At 38.7% G+C, this 21,388-nt stretch overlaps 3 protein-coding genes across 6 annotated transcripts in view; 2 read left to right on the top strand and 1 right to left on the bottom strand.

The window, feature by feature from the left end:
• PPIL6 (peptidylprolyl isomerase like 6) overlaps positions 1 to 1,416 on the top strand; it is a 29,683-nt gene extending 28,267 nt beyond the window's left edge. For all 3 annotated transcript variants that reach the window (XM_054569812.1, XM_054569815.1, XM_054569810.1), the window contains one exon: positions 896 to 1,416. In XM_054569812.1, the coding sequence (XP_054425787.1) occupies positions 896 to 1,007 (112 nt within the window). In that variant the 3' untranslated portion in view covers positions 1,008 to 1,416. The remainder of the gene's footprint in view (positions 1 to 895) is intronic.
• A 1,374-nt stretch (positions 1,417 to 2,790) lies between these two features.
• CUNH1orf35 (chromosome unknown C1orf35 homolog) lies at positions 2,791 to 6,810 on the bottom strand. 2 transcript variants are annotated; one of them, XM_054568886.1, is made up of 3 exons: positions 6,746 to 6,810; positions 6,369 to 6,457; positions 2,791 to 4,209 (listed from the first exon to the last, which is right to left on the bottom strand). In XM_054568886.1, the coding sequence occupies exon 3, from the start codon at positions 3,905 to 3,907 to the stop codon at positions 3,185 to 3,187; it is 723 nt and encodes a 240-aa protein (XP_054424861.1). In that variant the 5' UTR covers positions 3,908 to 4,209; positions 6,369 to 6,457; positions 6,746 to 6,810; the 3' UTR covers positions 2,791 to 3,184. The 2 variants fall into 2 exon arrangements, with proteins under 2 accessions (XP_054424861.1, XP_054424862.1); XM_054568887.1 differs by lacking the exon at positions 6,746 to 6,810 and having other exon boundaries at positions 6,369 to 6,605.
• Positions 6,811 to 7,136: 326 nt separating this feature from the next.
• CD164 (CD164 molecule) lies at positions 7,137 to 19,158 on the top strand. The gene is made up of 6 exons (XM_054569809.1): positions 7,137 to 7,440; positions 10,323 to 10,412; positions 11,801 to 11,872; positions 13,470 to 13,505; positions 16,829 to 16,873; positions 18,265 to 19,158. Exons 1-6 carry the CDS (start codon positions 7,269 to 7,271, stop codon positions 18,429 to 18,431), a joined length of 582 nt encoding a protein of 193 aa, XP_054425784.1. The 5' UTR covers positions 7,137 to 7,268; the 3' UTR covers positions 18,432 to 19,158.
• The last annotated feature ends 2,230 nt before the right edge of the window (positions 19,159 to 21,388 follow it).

Here is a 21,388-nt window from a genome sequence, read left to right as displayed (position 1 = left end):
GTGTCAGCACTGACCATGTCCCTACAAAGTTGCATGAAATGGAAACTGCACTTTCCCCTCAGCCACACCTCAGCCCAAGCAAGCACTGGTCCTAAGTTTAGGGCTCTCTTTTAATTGAAAGAACCATCAGAACATTAGCTCCACTCACGAGTTCCAGCTCATGGCTAGTGAATGTCTACAGAGATTCAAACTAGCATGGCTTTGAGCTTTTATTTATATATTCAGTGGATGTTGATTAGGTGCCTACTATGTGCTAGGTGTTATCTTAGGCATTGAGCCTTGAGCAAAAGCATGATCTCTGTCCTCAGAAGAGGGTCAGAAGTGAATCAAAGCAGCATACAAATAAATGCCAAATTTAACCCTGATAATCCCTACGAAGGGGTCTGGGAAACTTCCACAAAACGGTGACTGAGCTAAGATCTGCAGGAAGGCCAGGAAGTGACCAGGCAGAGGCATTACAGATGGAGGCAAGAGCAGAGGGGACAACTGTGACAGGAAGGGTTCAAGGTGCTACTGAGGTACGGGACGTGTCTGGCTGGAGCAGAGAGGGCAAGGGGGCTTGCTGCAAGGCAGCCCTGGAGGCGGGTGGGAGGCCGGCCATGGTGGAGATTTTCAGTTTTAGTGCGAGGATAATGGGAAATTATTGAAGTGCTTTAAGCAGGGAAGTGAGATCAGATTTGCATTTTAAAAACTTCACCTTGATGGCAGTGAGAGTAACAGATTGGAAGGGTCCCAGATATCACAGACACAGAGAGCTATTTAAGATATTTATGACTGATGTTAATTTAACTTGTAGAAAATATCCTTAGCTAAACTAGGTAGGACTCAATTTAGGAATATAAGCTAAAAGTGAAAATGTATGACTGACTTAATTACCCACTTTCTCCTATATTAGGCAACTGATTGAAGGAACAGAAGTTCTCCAACAACTAGAACTGGTTCCAACAGAGAATGAAAGACCAATACAACAATGTACAATTACTGACAGTGGAAATTTTTATGCTTGATTTTCATATCGGTATTTTCTGACAATTATTATGTATCTCATCAGCTGTTTCTAGATTGAATTAAATCATGCTTTAAAAAAATTTGAAAGCTGTGGCAAATGCTGTAGGTTGGCTCACCCAGCACCCAGTATCTCCCCATTTTCCTTTGCCTCTGCCAGACTATAAAAGCACAAAACTCAATTTCCTAGCCTCTTACTGCCAGGAGTGGCCATGGGATACCATTCTAGCAAGTAAGACAGGAGTTAAATGCCAGTGGTCCTGCCCCTTCCCCTTCATCCAGTCTTAAATGCAGAGGCTGGAGCCATGAAAGAAGGGCCAAGGGAACTGCAGAAATGTCAGCCTCAGCTCTTAACTGTGGAGCCAAAACCAGCGAACTACCTATCTCTGGACTTCTTACTACATGAGACAAATAGACCCATTTATGTTACTGTTGGTTGGTGTTACTTGTACCCAAAACCATTGTTAATTTACAGCAGTACCTAATGAATGGCCTTTGAATCCTAAAATATTTGTAATTCTGTTGTTAACTACGTTATCTGCCATGACAAACTTAGTAAATAACCAAGTAGGAGGGACAGTAGAAAAAAAAAAACTTTGTTAAATTTCAGTTCATACATAGCATTCAGAAAAGGCTGTCTTTGGATGTTTTTACAGCTATGAATACTTGCCTTTCAGCCACACCAACCAAGGGCTTCAGTTATAGTTCCTGTGGTGGTTGGCTCCTGAGACATTACTGGGGATCCAGCTCTATCAAACTGCTCCTAAAATCTGTATTTTTCAAATACATGTCACCCATTTCAACAAGGCTGCTGGATCTTGTCTTCGACCCACTCAGTCTAAAAAATCTGAGACTGGGATTCTGTGCAATCATTTAGCTCTCCCCTCGGAGGTTCTTATTTAGCATGCTGGGTACAAGTTGTTTGGGAATCACTGCAAGACCTAAGTTACGGTTTCAGCCCCTTTTTCAGTGACAGGCTTGACTCTGTAAGTAGTGACCCTGCTCAGCCACCGCCGCTACCACTACCACTGCACTCCTGCTCTGCCCTGAGCCATTGTGCTTTTCTTGCCCTTAGCAGGTCTGTCTTCAAACGTAATACCTCTTTGAGGCAATCGTAGAGACAGGCCTCTAAGTGACTTAGGGCTTGTCAAAGGTACGCATATGATTTAAAAAAAAAATTATACACAGGAATTTGCAAGAAGTACAGAGCAGTCCTGTGTACTGATCACCCAGTTTCCCCAATATGCATATCTTATACAACTATAGTACAGCACCAAAATAGGGAGTTGACATTGGTACATGTATTATTTCATCATGTAGACTCGTGACCGACACCACAATCAAGACACAGAACTTTTCAAGTGCCAGTTTTTCCTGGGGCTACCCCTTTATAGCTTTTCTACTCCCCTGCCCTCTACCATCCCTAACTCCTGAAAATTGGGGTGTGTGTGTGTGTGTGCGTATACACTTTATATAAGTATGTAATTACATATAATGGAATTATATATTTTAATATAACAGCTCATTAGAATATGGCATATGGTTTCATACTAATATCTAAAGTGGATGGGGAGAAAGTACACTGCCTGTGTCACATTCTCAACTGACCTGGAGGCAGTACAGGGTTAACGACATATGTCTTAGAGGCAGGCAGCCTGGGTTTGAATCCTGGCTCTGCTATTCCCTAGCTGCAAAAACTCAGGCAAGAACTTCACTGTGCCTCCATTGCCATCTCAAAACAGCAGTCACTACCACAGAGTTGTGAGATTTCAAGGAATCGGTAACTTGTGTACAGAACCTAGAATAGGACCTATTATACTGGGAGTGCTCAATAAATGTATGGTAAATAAATTACCAGTGTATAACATTCAGGGTGTTGTCTAGGAACTTGTATTTTTTTTCAGCTATAAGTAAGTTTATTTAAGTACAAAGGGTGAGTCAACACAGAAAAATAGAAGTAGCAGTACTTAAAGCCTAAGGCAGGTGGACCTCCTGGGCAGGTGTGTCCTCCCCTGGTGGGCCTGGGGCCATCTGGGGGTGAGGTTCTACCTGGATACCTTGCTTGCTTATAGGAGCCTGGCACAGCTCCCACAAGCCTGCCCCCCAGCTCTCTGGGCCTGGCAGGGCACATGCTCAAAGGCTTCACTGAGGATGGGGCAGGGTCCCGGTGGGCTGGGCCTCAGTCACTGTCATGCCCCCGCTTCCTCTTGCAGCAGGGCGAGGAGTCGGAGTCATGCCTGCGATGGCGGGCCCCAGATGGAGATGGGGACGGTGAGGAGGCAGCCCTGGTCCTGTGGTCCTTTTCTCTCTTCTTCTCTTTCTTGTGCTTTTTCTTCTTCTTCTTTTCTTTCCTGCTCTTCTTGTGACTCTGGGGGCCTGGTTCTGCCTTCTCCTCTGGCTTGGGCTTCTTCCGGGCTGGGGAGGCCCCTGGCCGACTGCTCTCCACCCGATGGTGTGTGAACACTGGGAGCCCCAATTTAGCCGCCTCTTTGTCTTCTCGGGATAATGCCACTCGGCCTGCAGAGCCACTGGAGCTCCCCAGACCCAGGAGCCGGTCCACTCCCTTCTCCTCAGGGTCACTTCCTTCACGCTTGCAGATCTCCACAAAGTCTTCCTTGCTTAGGCCGGTGGGTTGCTTCCTCACGTTCTTGTAGCCCAGTGCTGCCATGAGTGCCTCCTGCTCTGCCTGCTTCACGGCCGCCAGCTCCTGCTCCCGACTCATCCCCGTGCAATCGGCCCGGCCCTTAGTGTACCACGTGAGGTCACGGCCCTTCTGCCAACGGCCCACAGGGGCCATCAGCGAGTTGCCCAGGTAGTTCTCCCTCTGCCTGTCAGTCTTCACATCCTCCCAGCTGAACTGGTCCTGCCCCCCGCGCACGCCGCCTCGGCTGGAGCCGAACATGATGCCGGCTGTCTGTGTGGTCACTGGTCCAGAACTTGTATTTTTAAAATCTCCTCAATGACTGATTAACAGCCAGATTTGGGAATCACTGAAGAGGAGTTTTCTCCTCTTCCTCTCATAAGTTTTCGCCAATCTGACAACTCAGGCTGTTGTCTGAAGCCTCCAGATCCTCTTTCTGGGCCTTTGGATAGGTTCCTGTGGTCACACTGGGGACGGCTCAAAGCAGGGAGCTGGGCTTATCACAGAGACCCTCATCAGCTAGTGAAGGATGCGATGAATGAAACTGACGCTTTGCAGAGATCCTGGTTAAAACAAATTACAGCCATCAATCATGTGATAAGAAGCAGCAGAGTAATTCTTCCTGGCAACGAACCTTTATATTATGACATTAAATATTTTATATGAAAGAATTGGATTATCTGCATGGGTATAAGAAACTGATTCCAGTTCCCCTTATTTTCCAGTTTTGCTGCAATGGGAAGGTAGAACACTGCAAACGTTCTAAAGAATGGCACATTCACAGTCCATTTGTTCCTTTTCACTATCCACTCTCAGGCTGTCTTAAGTTTTACTGATCTGTACATACAGTGCTTCTTATTACCCCCCACTTAAAGGTACACACAGTAACACTTCTGTGTCAGAATATAGTATTAGAATGATTTGTATGTTTCAACATGTTTGAAGAAACTGTTACAAAAGATTCAAAAGCTTATCCCAATTAATTTGAAATATAAGACTTTAACTTAACCAAATTGAAAAACTTTAATTTGATTAAACAGAAGGAATTCTAGATTTTTCCAAGTCTACAAATATGTGAGTAGAGATATTCTAATGATTTATAAAAAATGTTAGTTATATGACCTTCCCCTAATTGCCAATATGGCTCAGCCAAGTACATAGGCGATATCTTACACTACGCCATATTAAGAAGAATGTGGTATATGGATGTTCTTCTTATTTTGGGAGATTTGAAAAACATTTAAATTCTAATTAAAGAATTTGTTTGCCCCTATTGCAAACAATGCCAGTTATTTGTTAATGAATGATTAGTCTGGTAACCTCAGGATCCTATGACTTTTTATACTTTATATATCTTTTAAATTAGGAATGTTTTAGTCCCAGCTATCTAGCAATGTGGCAGTTGAATTATTTAACCTTTTACTTTCCTCATTTGTAAAAAGAGCACAGAAGTGAAAAAGTTGTTAGCACGCCTCCATTAATAAATTCATAAAATCACTACCAATACCATTATTTACTTTGGGACTTCAATTTCATTTGTAAAGTGAGGGTACATCTATCTCACAGTGGTCTGAGGATTACCTGAAATAACATGTGAAGATACTTCTCATGGTGCTTGACCCACAGCAGATATTAAATAAAAATTAGTTTCCCTTCTGCAATATCAACTCACAAAAAAACAGGCTGCTATTGACAGAGTAGCATCATCATTTCAAGAAACATCAAGCCCCTGTTAACATTCAGTATTAGCCATTCTCACTAACATCATATTAATTTTCAATTGACTGAATTAATTCATCCTCAAAATTAAAACTGATCTCTATAAAACTTTGTGATATTCTCTCGTGTGGAAACTCATTTTTTAAGCTAGCAGTTTACTGATTATATCATCTATTACCATTCCCAAAATGGAATCACAACTTAAAACCTTGCAAATCTAGTCAGTTCATATTTCAAATAAATTTATGCAACATACAAAATATTTGTAACAATCTCAACACTAACATATACTACATAAATTACCAAGTTTGGTATTTGATAGGGGACTTTGAAGATGTGCTAAATCATATGTTCATTTTCTTCAGTGTGCATCAGAAATGCTTGAGCCTCTCAAAAAAACAGATTTCTGGGCCTCATCCCTTAAACACAGACAACGTAAATTCTTTCAAAACTTTGATCCTTTTGCTTCAAACTCATTGCATAAAACAGCACCTCCCCTCCCCATCAACCCCAAGACGGTGGACATGTTCGTCATCTCCATCAAGCCCTGCTTTTGATGATTCAAACTCCATGTCCCAGGACCTGGTCCTTTTCCTGGTTAGCATATGGCTCAACAAACCCTTTCCAGGCAACTTTTGGCCTCAAAGATTTAACAGCGCTTATGCAGTCCTCTCTTTTTGGTGCTTTCATATTAAAGCAGATCTCACAAAAGCAATTACTGTTCGTGTTTTATTAGGGTGGATGTGCATAATTATGATTGCCATGATGAATACAAATAGCTCAAAACAGACGATATTAAGTACTTAGATTTTACAATCCAATTTTTACCATTTGATGTAAGCATGGCTGCACTTGTGAATGTTTCTGTGAGACTGGACATCAGATGGCGCTCACCCTTAATAAAAGCCTGAGCAGTGACAGAATATTAACAGACATTTCGAAATCAAGCCCTGACGCCAAGCAGTGTGTTTTGGTCCAGTCACTAATCAATCTGTCTACTCACCTGTAAAGTTGCGATAGGAACCCATCAGATAGGTTTCCAATTCAGATAATCTTCGATTTTCTGACTGTATTGGCTGCTGCTATCGCTGGCTGAAATAGCAAGAAATTCGGAAAAGTCATGTTAGGAAAAGTGTGAAAGGTAGACGGTGTGCGGCTCCGGCCGGAAGGCAGGAGACCACTTTCGGCGCTTCGAGGCTCACACCGAGTGCGCGGAGGGGCGGAAACCCTTAACCACGTGGTCTCCATCTCCCCACTGAGTTACAACACGGGTGACTTCAAGAAAAAGCGACTTCCAAGGTAAAGAGCATGGGTCCCATTAGATACATATACACGCAAGGCCTTGGGAGGGCGGAAGCACGGCCCAAATTTAAATCTTACCCGGTCGAAAGGCACCGTTCGGCGACAACTTCCGCCCCGGGGGACTCAGGTCCGGAAAGCGAAGCCCTGGGGTCACGTGGGGCTGCGGCATTCGCAGCCTTACTGGTCGCTCTGGGGGACGCCGTGCGCCACGTCACGTAGGTTGTTCTATCCAAGCCAAGGTATGAGCTTTCCTCATTCAAGAACAAGAAAAGCCCAGTTATGTCCTATATGGTAATCAAAGGGAAATAAAATAGTTTTTATGTATGTTATTCCATTTTCTTGGTATAATACAGTCTATTTGGGGGAGATCTTTCCTCGGTTTCTTCTGGACGCCCGCGTTTCCCCTCCCGTAGTATTCCAGGTGGTATCGACCACGCCCCGCCCCGAGACGCCTCCGCACTCCAAGGCCAGGGGTGCCTCACGTGACCCCAGCGCTTTCCTGCAGGGGGAGCAGTCTGGGAGGTGGTGCTGCAGGAGACGGAGGTACCTGCTGAACCTTCTGCGCTGCAGCTTTGGGCAAAACACCGACGCGGGGGTCACGATGTCGGGGCTCTCCCGCCTCCTGATTTTGGCCGTCGCCTGCCTGGCCGCGCTCTGTGTGCTGGCCGCCGCTAACAATACCACCCTGGCCCCGATCACGACTTCAGCTCCCACCAACCAGACACTCTTGACGCCGTTGACGACCCTCACTCCGGTCACTACTCTAGCACCAGGTGGGTGCCGGCCCAGCCGGCTTCCTGCCCTCTCTCCTCCCGCCGGGGCGAGCTGCCCTTCTTGCCCGCTGTCCGCGCTCCGGCAACATGGCGGCCCGTCCAAGTCCAGTCGGGCCCGGGCGCGGGGTGGCCGGGGTGGAGAAGGGGCGGCGGAGCCCTTGGAGGCCTTTGCACAGTTTCTAACGCCAGTGTCCCAGTCCGAGGTGCTTTGTAAAAGTGCCTCGTAATCTCCAGCTTGTACGCTCGGAAGAGGGGACGTGGCCTCTTTCTGCGGTGACGGCAGTGAGGTTGTTCATGGGGCAAGGCGACGCGCCTCCTAAGTTGGTGATGAGACCGAACTCCCTCTCCCTAAGGTTAAATCGTTTGTCCACTCAGGTCTTTGAAGGGAGGCATCTCCGCAAGTTGGCAAAAGGGGGAAGGGGAAACTGAATACATTAATTTTCGCTTGTCTCTTGAGACTTGGGTCTGGAAAATGAGTCGCCTGAGATTTAATTGCGTTAATTTTGCGGATAGGTATGGGATTTACCTGAGGTTTGAGCATTTAATTAATTAAAACTTTACACCCCGTGCTACGTTCAAACGACAAAAAGTACCCATTCGTGTATCCAGTGTTTCACATGTGTTTTTTTAGGCTAAACTAGAAGATAGGTGGTGAAACCGAGAAGTAGAGCTAAAATAACTGCTGGGACCGTTTGTGTAGTAGATTGTGAAGCTGGGAATGGAACCAGGTCCGTCGATTTTCTAGACCCCGATCAGGAACACACCTTATGTTAGTCTTTGCAGTCCACTGGTTGGGGCAGACACTGAATCTCTCCCGGCAATGTCGTGACAATACAAAAAAGAAAGGAAGATAAATTTGAGATAATAAGGTGAAGAAGAAACTCGGGATATATAAAATCTGAAAACTAGTGTGGTTGGTTATTCTAGTTAATAGTAAGAAACTAGCGTTTTGACAGAATGATCGATCCTTGGCTTTTATTTTAGTATTTTTATAAAGGTTGATCATATTGTTGTACAATATCTTCTCTAGTTTATGCATTTAATAAAAACTTAACAAAATATTAATGCACTTAGAAGTATTTGTTAGATTCCGAGCGATGTAATGGTAAAATTTTAAATTTTTTAAGTGAAAGGAAATTGCAGCACAATACTGGAAGTTTTAATTCCCCATTTTTAAGGTGATAGAGTGGAATATGTTTTATTTCCTTATTGGCAGTTTCCTGTCAGAATTGTAGTTTTGTTGTGTTTTTGGTTTTTTAAAGAGAAGCTTGGAAGTATGAAGTTGATTGCCTTTGTGTAATTTAAATGTGTGCAAAGGAGGTGATTTGTGTTTTCTGTTAAGTGGTAGTTGGATAGGCTGCAGTCTGAAAGGCAGCAAGTTTAGTTCATTGACAATATCATTCACTACGTTACCCAAACGTTCGTCATCAAACACAAAAGGTTTGAGACAACTAGCATTTTTCATCTGTATATAAGCCTCTGAAAGACTTAATTCTGCTTTGTGACCTTCCATACATGTCCTAGTCTATGATGAACAGTAATGATGAGGTATTGAAATGCAAGTCCAGTTCTATAGTCCATTTGTTTGTTCAGACTTTGAATTGTGTTTAGCCTTTTTGAAGTCTTGTTTCTTGGTCATTTGGCTTAAATTATTGAAAAAGATCTTGCTGACTTGTTAAATTACATGTAAATGACTGTAGTTCCCTCCAGATACGTTGCCTCTTATCCTCCAGTCATAGAGGACCCTGGAAAAAGTGGATCATGTCTTAATTTCGAATCTCGGGGAGTTTTCAGAATGGGCATCATCAGGTCTTGGGTTCAACTTGTAATACATCTTTATTACTATTACAAATTTTGGTGTCTCATCTGATGTTTTGGGGCAATGATATCTCTGTATTGTTGACCTTGTAACAGTCCTTTTTGTTCTCCAGTATTTTTATTTTTTAAGGATGCTTTAAAATGCATCATGAAATCCTGAGCGTGAAAGAGTTGCCATGTAAAAAAGGGGTTGTTTTAGATAGGTACCATGAAGTAGTAAGTGTTCGCACTAACTTGTGTTCCCCCACTTTCTCTTCAGTTGATTCTGGCTTCATAAATCATTTAAAAAGATTGGAATTTCTTAACCATTTTATAAAGTTTTGTGTGTGGTTTTAAAAAAAGGCTCGAGATCTATACTCTTAAATTTTTAAGGGTATTTTACAGTATTAACTATAAGCACAGTGATACACAAATCTCCAAAACTTTTCATCTTTTATGAAACTTTACGCTCATTGGACTATTCCCTGTTCTTCCCCCCAGGATTGTGCTTGTGTGCCCCCTGTGTGTTGCAGCCACTATTCTACTTCTCTGCTTCTGAGTTTGACTATTTTAAGATTTTATTTACTTATTTTTAGAGACAAGGGTAGGGAGGGAGAAAGAGAGACAAATAGCAAACTGTTGCCTTTTGCATGTGCTCAAACCAGGAACCAGGCCTGCAACCAGGCATGTGCCCTGACCAGGAATCCAACCAGGGACCTTTTGCTTTGCTGGACAACCCTCAGCCAGCTGGGCCACACTGATCAGAGCTGAGTTGACAATTTTATGTACATAAAAATGGAATCATAACAGTGTTTGTCCTTCTGTGACTTGCTAATTTCACTTAGCGTGATGTCTTCAAGGACTGTCCATGTTGCAGTGTATGACAGGATTTCTCCATTTTAATGACTTAACATTTCACTGTGTATAATGTTATCTTTCATCTGTTGATAGGTTATAAGGCATTATCATTTCTCTGAATTAGTCTGGTACTGTATGTAATGCTTACTGTGTTTAAAAAAAGATAAGTAATGCAAATCCATTATCAGTTGCCAATTAATTATTTTATACATTCCTCCCTACCCCAGAAACCTGTGATAACCACAACAACTGTGTTTCCTGTGTTAATGCTAGCAATATTATTGCTAATACTACCTGCTTTTGGATGGAATGTAAAGGTAAGAAACTTTGAGGCTGTTTTAATTTTGAGAATGCAAAACTGTTAAAATACTCTTAAGAAAATGCTACAAGTTATTGAACACTTGAAAATTACATAGAACATTTACAATAGTGTGCCCTTTTTTTTTTTTTTTTGCAAGTCCAGTACTTTTCCTTTACAGTATCAATTAGTGAACACTTTCCCCTAAAATCTCTTCTTGCCTCCCATTCCCCTTGACCCCTTTAATTATTTAGACTTGATAATTACGTCTTAGTAGTTTTAAAGGAAAAAAGATTATAGCTCTTTGTAGAATACACTGAAGATAGCTGTGAAAGGAAGTAGTGAACTTTTCCCCTGGAAACTTCCCCCAAAAAATGTTTGGGGCGTTTATTCTCAATGTGTCCAGCTAGATGAACTATAGAGACCTTACGAAACTTAAGATAGAGGAAAAGGATGAGGTGGGAAGAGAGTTGATTCTCTGCTATACTTTTGCTAAGTTTTAAAGTTAGCTTTAATTCAAAGAATAAAGAATTAGATAGAGATACTTTGAGATGCCAGTTGGGTTTTTGTTAGAACCATGGAAGTACAGCATAAATTACTGTTTTCTAAATGTAAGGTGATTGTATTTTTTTTTCTTATCAATGTAGCAGTTTTTTTTAACATAAAGAGCCAAAGCTATATGTTAAGCTTCTTTACTCTTCATTGAAAATTCTGAGTATTATATCAGTATGTAACAAAGTTTAAAATCCTTTTTTAAATTGAGATATTAGCCTAATTTGGGGTTAAGTTTACTCTTGTAGAAGAGTTGCTTTTTTTTTTTTTTTTTAAAGTCATAAAATGGAATTTAAAAGTGCAACCCTCCCTCATATGTATGGCAGAGTTAGCAAGTCTTGGAGCTTGAATACCCTTCTGTGGGATTTGTTGTGGAAAGCACTCCCTTACTCTTGCTATAAGTCTTAGATCCAGGAACTGGTTTTAGAAAGTGTAGAAGACACAGAGATGCGGAACAGAGGACTTGCTGCTGCCTAGGCGGCACCTCCCCTTTTCACCACGCCTTTTTCAATCCTGACCGCTTCTCTCTGCTGACTCAGCACTCATGCATTCTAGCAGCCCTCCTTGTACAGCAGTCGTACCACAGTTCAAAGATCTAAGTGTTTCTGGTTTATGTGTTCCGTGTGTTCATGTGGATTTTAAAAGGATAATATTGGAGAGATGCTATTATAATATTGTTAAAATAAGGGGGGAAAGAATAACAGTATTTTGTTGGTGTGTGAATGGACTTCTATAGTGTTTATGCCTGAGTTAGTTTGATTATTGGAAGCTATTCTGGAGCTGAGTAATAAAGTCAAAAAAGGTACTGAGTGAGTGAGTGATGCTATTTATCTTGGTTTTTTTTTTTCTTAACAGGTAAAAGCTACTGTTCACATAATTCAACAGTTAGTGATTGCAAGGTGGTAAACAGTACAGATTTCTGTTTTGGTAAGTATTTTCATTGACTACTGGGGAAAGTGGTCACAGAGAGGTAAGGAAGATCATTGCTTCAGGAAGCTTTATTTCAGTATTTTGTTTGAAGCATTTCCGTAGTTCTAATCTTGTTAGAAATTTCAACATGAATAGCATTTATATTGATTGCTAAAAGGATATTGTTTTGAAGGTTGGTTTAGTGATTTGGTTATGCTGTGGAATGCTGTAAATACAGATTCCTCCTATCTTATTGTTCTTTCACTTTTCTAGAAACTCATTGCAATTTAGAGCCTCTCTTTATTTGTATTTTACAGGCCTGGCCAGCCTTGTTCTGGTAATTTCTTGGTTATGATACTGGTGAATGTCATAGTATCCAGATAGTTTGTGCTATGGTTAAATAAATTTAAGCATTATTTATCCATTTATTCATCCATTTTCTGTACTTTAATTTGAGGAACTCAATCACTCTTCAACCTTTACTCTTTGCTCAGGAAATAGTTAAAATACCTAACTGAAACAGTGAATTTTTCTAATAAGACTATAAATTAATAGGAAAGTCAAACTCCTGATTTGGTGCATAGCTAATAATTGAGCAAAAGGTTTTTCTTGGAGACTGTCAATAACCTTCAAAGCCTACCTTTAACTAATTTTGTTTGGTACGAGTTTTCCCAACTCCCCCATCCCAACTTGAACTTTGTAACTTAGAATTTCGTTAGTATGAGATCGGTTACACTCTATGTAGAATGTAATAACATTTAGGTGGTAGATGAACAAACATTTTAATAGTTATTTTAATGTTTGTTAGAAAAACCTGTAACTGTCAGACTTTTGATTTCATGATAATATTGCCGAGAAACAAGATTTAAGTAAAACATTTTAAGAGACAGTAAGGAAAAACTGAACAAATAATTTTGCTTATTTGATAATGTATCAAATTATAATGGTTTGAGAAATAAATTCACTTTGCTGTCCTGTAAAGGAAGTCTGGGCTCAAGAACAGCTAACGGGCTACAGTAGCAAGTCTACAACTTTTAGGGACCCAGTCACCTCCTAGGTTTTTACTGTTGTTCCTCAAAAATGGGCTTTGACCTTATTCTCCAAGATGAGTTCTCATGTTTCAGCCATGTAATTGGTTTTCCTGCCATCAGAAAGGGGAAAGGAAAGAGAGGCTCGTATCAGCCCAGGCTGGGTAGCTCAGTTGGTTAGAGCATCATTCCAATATACCAAGATTGCAGGTTGGATTCCCTATCAAAGTACATACAGGAATCAACCCGTGAATGCTTAAATAAGTGGAGCGACAAATTGATGTTTATCTCTCCCCACCGCCTTTCTTTCTCTGTCTGTCTCTCAAATCAGTCAGTAAAAGCATTTTTAAAAAAAGAGGCCAATATCTACTCTATGCATGCTTCTGGGAAGTGTAACTAAAAATTGGTGCTCCTATTCCTAAAGAAGGGGGTGTAATATTGGCTGAGAGAAACTGTCGGTCTCCTACACAGATAGGTGGTACGAAAATGTAGAAATTGTAAAGTGGTATTCCGATGACTGCAGGTTACAAAATAGTGTTATAGATTGCGATAGACACCTTTGACTTACATGTTTGTTTTTTAAATAGCGCCCACTGTTGCTCCGTTGCCAACGAATTCTACAGGTAATATAAGATAATTAACTGTTTTTTCTCTTCCTTCTTTTCAAGATTTTTCAGCTCTTTTGATGGTTAATATTTTAGTACATACCAAAAGTTGTTAGTATAATGTTAAAAATTAGTAGACATACTTACTGTTGGACCACCACACTCATTATATAAACATGCACTGTCTGTGACAATGACACACAACTTCGGTGTTTCACGTTCACTGAAGCCGAGCAGATTTCCCGTAGCTTTGTACATTGAGTCCGCAAATGGCTTTTTGTGGACTTTGTGAAAATCTTCGTGACTATAAAAACCTAAATTAAAGTTCCCTATAATTCACATCATCCAGAAGTACACCAACATGTTTTAAGTAATTTGAGTTCTTCTAGTCTTTTCTATGTGCATATCTAAATAAGTAAATTTAGTATGAAATCGGATAATATGTACCTGCACATCTGAATTGTTTCCCTTTTACTGCAAGCATGGTTGTGTGCGCTTTGCATATTGTGCTTTTGGTAAAATAGTAATTTGTTTATTGTAGGAACTGTGAAAGGTAAACACAGTGTGTGAGGGGATTTGTAGGAATGTCTGTGTATTGAGTAGCATGGCATATGTGGTAACAGTTTCCTGAAGATGCTGGCTTACCAAGTCTTGAAATTACCCTGGTAAGAGAAAATGAGAATTCCCCAAGCAGACCAGGGTGGTCAGCATAGGTGAAGGAGATAAGAAAGTATAATGAGGTCAGGGAATTGCACTTGGAGTATCCAGTACAAAGTTGAGGAAGAGTCAAGCTGGATAATAAGAGCCTGATTGGAAAATGCACTGTATGCCATGCTGGTAGCTTTGAAACAACATAGGCCATGTGATGAGACTTGGGTTTTAATAAAATTATTTATTCTGGCAACGCAGAGAGGAGACTGAAAGAAGACAAGATGGAATACAAGGAATTGAGATAACCTATTGCAGTAATTCTAGAGAACTAATAGGGAAAAGGGTTGCAGGTATATGCAAATAGGCTTAGGAAATGGAAGGCATAGAGGACTTAGGATGGGAGAGCTCTTAGTGAAAAGTATGTAGAAGTTAGTGTAGGCAGTAGTGAAATTCACTGGAGCAGTTTTTAGGGAGGCGAATAGGGTTTGAGGACCAAACTCTTGGGGATAATAATGTCTAAGGTGTGGGAAGAGGACTGGAGAGGAAAATAAGTGGGGCTCTGAAGAGAAGAAAGCCCAGAGAAGTGTGTCTGAGGAACTTGTGTTATTTAGGTGTAGTTTTCCAGAGGAAAACGTGGTTAAGTGCTATAACAAGGACAAGAACATATTTTGACAGATTTAGGCAGCGGTGAACTAGCTTTTATCAGGTTTTGCTAGCTAGTTATACACAGCACTTTGCAGTTGTGCATTCAGTGATACTATGTTGGTAGTTTAAATTACGGCTACAGTGGAAATACGCCCTGAAAATCTGCAAATGTTATGAAACTTTATTTTGGAGGGCACATAATGATAGACTCTTAAACCTTTAGCACCCATTATAAATCATTAACTAGGAAGGTATTAAAAGTTGATGAAATCAGAGATGTTGAAAGAAAACTAACTTCCAGAAAGTGGATGTGAACAGAAAGGGGGAGAAGAGAAAACGATGACCCCAAAATCATTGGGATCCACTTTCAGTTTCTTCCCATGAGTCTTGATGCGTGCTTGCAGAAAATACATCCAATGAGTGGTGATTAATAGTTGAAAAACCTTTACATGGTCTCTTTCCATGGTTACAGCTACAGAGAGCAAGTGGGGAATTAAGGGACTGCTCATGCAAAGAGAATCTGATTTATGTAGAAAGGTGTTCAGTGGGCTTAATTGTAATAAGTCTTCTGATACAAATAATACTATAAACATTAATATGTATAAGTAACATCTTATAAAATGACTGAACTATGTCACGTATGGAAAATGTTCGTGCATTAAGTGAAAGACAAACCTAAGTAGTTCTAGTACAATTTTTTTTTTCTTCTTTTACACACATGCATGCTTAGAAAAATGACTGGCAGAAAAAACATACTACTCAGAGCAGTGGGATTATTTAAATGTCTTTACTGTATTTTCTAAAATTCCTATCACCTGTAGCAGCTTTTATAACCAGTGAATTTTTTCTTTTAAAGGAAAGAACCATACAGTAGTAGGTCAGTGGAGGTATATTCCCTAAATAGTGCATAATTTTGAAAGTTTTGTTTATGTAATACTTTGGTCAAAAGTAAAAGTGTGTAAGTGTTCAGACAAAATTAGTAATAGTGTTTGAAGGTAGAAAAATAACTTGGTATGTTTAATTTGTAAAGTATATTTTTTGAAGTTAATAGAGAATTATATAAGCAATAAAAGACTTTCGAAGGGATTCTAAGTCCTAAAATAATCACACCCTCTAATCTGGGAATTCTGTGTAGGAAGGAATCAGTCTTACCAGAGATGAGATCAAATAATTTCCTGTAATATCATAGCATGGAGAAATGAGAGGTGACATAACTGTCCAACCAAGAGCAGGATAGGTAAAATGTGTACAGTGGTGAGAAAAAAAAACACAAATATAAAAATATCTGTCAGTATTAACATAGGTGTTACTATCCAACAATAGTATCAGTACTAACGGAAGTCCATAATATAGTGCTTTAGTTCCTAGAAATGTTACATTCAGTCCAGTTACCTGTACGTTTCTTTATGAGTGGTAGACTAGAACTTTCCCTGGGCTCTTCTATATTGGGGGAACTGTGGCCTCAGGGCATCTGTTCTTATAAATAAAGTTTTATTGAAACAACCATGCTCATTGATTTGCATGTTGTCTTGGGCTGCTTTTGCACTACATGGTGCACAAAGCCTAAAACACTTTCTGCCACTTTAAGAAAAGTTTGCCAGCTCTCTGAAATGAAGAAAATAAGGAGATCTTGATAAACACACATAAGAAATACTAAGTTGCACTTGTTTCTTACCTTGATTTTTTTAATAGTTTTTTTTTTTAGAAGCAGTATGAATTTATAAAGAACCTATAGTTCCCTCACATAAACACTGATTCTTACCCTTTCATATGTCTTTTTGCAAACTTTATCCGGATGTATACATAGATCATACACATAGACACTATGAAAGATAAAATTTATGATTGCTTAATGTTTTAAAATATATTTAAAAGCTAGTATTCTGGATATGTAGATAAATTAGTGAACCATTAACTGAAATTGGGCCTTTATTTAAAAAATTGAAAGCATGTGGAAGTTGATGGCATTATTTTTAAAAGGTAGATGCTAGGTAACAGCGACCTTCAGAGATTTAAATTTTTAATACATTTTATTTACATTCCAGCTAAAACCACAACTGTGCCTTCCACCTCTACAGCTACTGTACCAGGTAATTGAGTGTGTCTCAACTAACAGTGAAGCAGAATGTATCCACTGTCACTGCTTTTTAATGTTCTGCCATCATTTTCCAGTTTTATTCATGAATGGTTATGAACTGAAATAAATCTCTTACATGTATTTAGAAGAGCAGCACAGGCTGATAAAGCAACAATAATAGGTTTGCTGAGAGTCCATTTCTGTGTTTTTGATGTGTAATCACATTTAGCATGACATGTTAGAATTAAAGTTTTTCCAAAACCATTTTAGTACAGCTTGTAGGTGAAATCTGATTTCTTGTAACTTAAAAATTAAATACTGATTACTGTTAAGAATTGCTTATGTGCTGTATTAGACCATAGTGATTTTAATGAAGGTACTAAAGCATCTGTTTTACTGAGAAATATCTAAAAGCCAGTATCTCCATTAAGTGCACCTTGGCCATATTTCTTACCATTTCTCAAATTCCTTTGTAATAACTCTTGAAAGTACATGTGAAAATTAACTTTTTAATTAATGCCTCTTTCTATCCATATTTAAAATAACCGTTGTTTCTGATGAGTCTTTTATAATTTTTTTTAGTCTTTGGCTTCATTCTTATGCTACCTTTATTTCAGTTTGAATGAAGCCATTCTGTCTTCACAAGAAGAAATACTGAACAGTTGTAATTAATTTTAAAGCTGGCCTACTTATATACAGCCACCAGAAACAGTGTTTATTTGATACTCTATTTAAGAAAAATACACATTTAAATATGAAATATGAAATTGCTTTTTATTAAAAAGTGAGTCGTGCTTCACTTAAATCGTTTTACTCCCTAAGAAGGAATTCAAGTTTTTGTGCCTTTTTTCCCCCCTACGATTTGGTAATAACTTTCTCATATGTAACATCTGCAGAGTAAGATTGAAGAGAATTTTATTAAGTTCTTTTGCTTATTGGGGTTATAAAGGGCAGATACTTAAGATTGTTTTTGTAATTTGAAAAATTGCAGCCAAATTTTAAAATTTATGTATTTAGTAAAATTCAAAAGTTGTATAAATTAACACAAATGGTAATATTTACCATTAGCAATGAGGTATAGTCTGAAGAAATTGCAAATTTTAAAAAGTGCTTCATATGCTCCCTGGGCATAATTTATATACCAAGCAAGTCTTTTTCTGTCATTTTCATATTTATAGTTGCATAGCTACAGTAATCACTTGATATCACCAGACAGAATGAAGAATGGGCTTGATAAATGATTTGTCATCTTCAAGCAGATAAAGATTTTAGTTGTAAAGGCTTGACCAAAGAGAAAATACTTTATAGAATTTAACATATGGCAAAATAGAAACTTAGGTGCGTCTTGAAATCGTGATAGAGGTTCATGAGACTTACTGTTGTTTCTTCTATCTTATTTAACAGGTTCAACTAATACCACTTTAACTCCAACTTTACAGCCTACGCGAAAGTCTACCTTTGATGCAGCCAGTTTCATTGGAGGAATTGTTCTTGTCTTGGGTGTGCAGGCTCTAATTTTCTTTCTCTATAAATTCTGCAAATCGAAAGAACGAAACTACCACACTCTGTAAACAGACCCATTAGATTAACAAGGACTGTTGTGTAACTCAGTGAAACCAAAATATTATCTGTCAGGATGTCCCACATGGAAGACGCTATTCCAGGATCTTTAAATGTTCAAAGGACTCATATAAGATATTTTTGAGCATCGTGTTTGAAGAAAAAAATCAGTTAAATCGTTTTGTTCAACAGGAATATTTAAAACATTCTGCATGAATCCTTGTGGCTGTCGTCTTATGTTTTTAATGGCTGCTGCTGTGGGATTATGTTCTCTTCTTGACACGCCAAATGTAACTCTGTAAGTGATGGAAAACATTGTCCTGCACAGACAACCTCATGACTCTTTTGGTAGTTAAATTTAGTCATTTTAAAGCCTGAAAGCTGCATTATTTTCATCCTAACTCAGGATGTAGTTTAGTGACCAGAATTCAGAAGAATGTGCCAAATGAGCAATTAATCAGGTCGATTTTTGGCAATCATTTTAAAAATGGGATAAGTATATGTTTAATACCCATGAAGTAAACTGTATTCTTAGAGTAAAATTTTGTGCTTGAGAACAGTCATTTTTTCTGCTTTGGAAATAAAATGCCACCCAGGGAATTACATTCCAGATTTAAAGAAATGAATGGAAAGGATACAAACCATTAAAAGTGTAGCAAGTTATTGTTAGTACTTGTAAAGCACCTTATATCACTGAAAAAATAAAGAACAGTGCCTTAAAAGACAGATTAAAAGGTAGACTGTAACATAAAATGTTTGTGATTTGTTGTTTCCCATTAAGGAAGGTAAAAGGATGTGAGCAGTAGTAAATCTGCTTATAGACATCATACTGTTAGTACTTAATTGAAGACTTACCTACTTTACTTCATAACTGAGTAACTTAAACTAAAGAATGTTACACAAAGCTGGAAGTGTTCATATATTAAACTTCCCAACATACTTCTTACAGCTGTTAAAAATATAATAGAGATTAAAATTGGTTTAATTATATTTTCCTTTGTACTTCAATAAGTTTCCTAACGCGAGGATTTTTACCAAGCTGTCTTGGAAAGTAACTTCTTTCATGAGGCAAGAAGGAAACAATCAGTTGTTTTAGAATCATTTACTAACTGTTTAAATGAGACAATCATTTCAGTTTTTGAGACAGCAAATATGGCCAGTGATAATTTCAGAAAAATCTAAGGATTTTTGGTTGGTCACATTACTGTAGGTTTTTAATGGTCGCCCTGGATAAACAGATTATGCTTTCTCTTTTTTCCTTCTCTTCCATCCTTCTTAGTTTCAGTTCTCATAGTAAGCATGCATGCATACTTTTATTTATTTTCTTAGGAAGCACTACGTTTTTTGGTTTTAGAGGGATACTTTTCCTTCCCTGCCTTTGACACATTGGATTAGTTCAGAGGCTTAAATTAGTTTAAAGCGAGCTTTTGTTTTTCTAGGTCATTAAATTTTTTTTGTTTTTGTTTTTTGTTTCTTCAGCCTGTAGGGGCTAGGTTTAGCCCTTGATTTTTCAATATTTTATAGTAGGAATGACAAGTTGTGTAGGTCCATTTCATAAGCCAAAATTCCTTACATTTAGACAGTTATATTAAAGGTCCTTAAAAGGAAGATTTACTTGTTTCTTAGTTACTTGCTGGTACAGTTAAAGTTTGTTTTAATTGCACATTTGTACATACACCTAATGTTTTCAAGTGCCTTAATTGTTTAAAATCTCTGGCTTCAAAAGTTTTTGGGAAAAGGTAGGTTTACCTCACATTTTTGTGTTGTCATTAGTAGTAATATTCTAGGTACCTCACAAAAAAATTTTATTATGGTGCCATGGCTGTTAGTTTTTAGTGAGCGCTATAAGATACAAGATTTATTTGAAAGTATGCAGAATTTCCATTCCTTCCAAAGTGGCAAAAATAGGCTACAGTGGTATAATTGTTATTTACCTAGCTATGAATACCTTGTCACACATTAATGTCAACACATAGCAATTTCTGTGAAAATGTAGCTGATGAAGCCTCTCCTGTAATTCTGAGTACTTCTCTAACAACAAAATCATATAATACAAAATTAGATTTTACAAGAAGAGCTCTTAAAACAGAACTCACAGCCTTTTCCCCTTCTTCCTTTAGCAATTTAGTATCTGGAGCCATTAATAATTTTTGGGTTTTTTTAATCCAGAAGGTATATAGAAACCTTTTCAGATTTTTCATCTGATTATTTCATGCAAATGTAATTCTATCAAAATAGCTTATTTTACCTTAAAATATTTGTTGTACAGGCAGACACTGCTGTGTTAAGAATTTCTATTTTAGTTTATTAAAAACTGCAAAACCAATCTGTATCATGTACAAAACTGATTTAAAATAAATCTACATGTTTATTGAATTAATCTGTTCTTTTTTTATTAACTGAAGTGTTTTGCTTTCTGATTATGACATTTTGTTAATACATATTTTGATTATGCTATTACACTTGTCCCATTTTTTTGCTCCCCTTTGTTCCCCTTTGCCCTGCACCCACCGTCCCAACAACGTTCAGCATCTCCCCCCCCCGCTAGTTCATGTCAGTGGGTCGTACATTCCAGTTCTTTGGCTTCTCCATTTCCTACACTATTCTTAACCTCCTGCCTATTTTGTACCTATGATTTATGCTGCTTATTCCCTGTACCTTCACCCCATTCTCCCCCTTCTCCCTCCCCTCTCATCTCTGTTTCTGTGATTCTGTTCCTGTTCTAGTTTGCTTAGTTATTTCTTAGATTGAGTTGTTGATAGTTGTTTGTCATTTTACTGTTCATAGTTTATGATCATCTTTTTCTTAGGTAAGTCCCTTTAACGTTTCACACAATAAGGGCTTGATGATGATGAACTCCTTTACCTTTACCCTGTATGGGAAGCACTTTATCTGCCCTTTCATTCTAAATGATAACTTTGCTGGATAGTTATCTTGGATATAGGTCTCTGTCTTTATTAACTTTGCT

Source organism: Pteronotus mesoamericanus, unplaced genomic scaffold (genome assembly GCF_021234165.1).
Source record: "Pteronotus mesoamericanus isolate MK-2021 breed Mesoamerican mustached bat unplaced genomic scaffold, CSHL_Meso_final contig_20, whole genome shotgun sequence".
Taxonomy (NCBI): domain Eukaryota; kingdom Metazoa; phylum Chordata; class Mammalia; order Chiroptera; family Mormoopidae; genus Pteronotus; species Pteronotus mesoamericanus.
The sequence above is the reverse complement of the archived record's forward strand: the minus strand, read 5'-3'. Positions and strand labels throughout refer to the sequence as shown.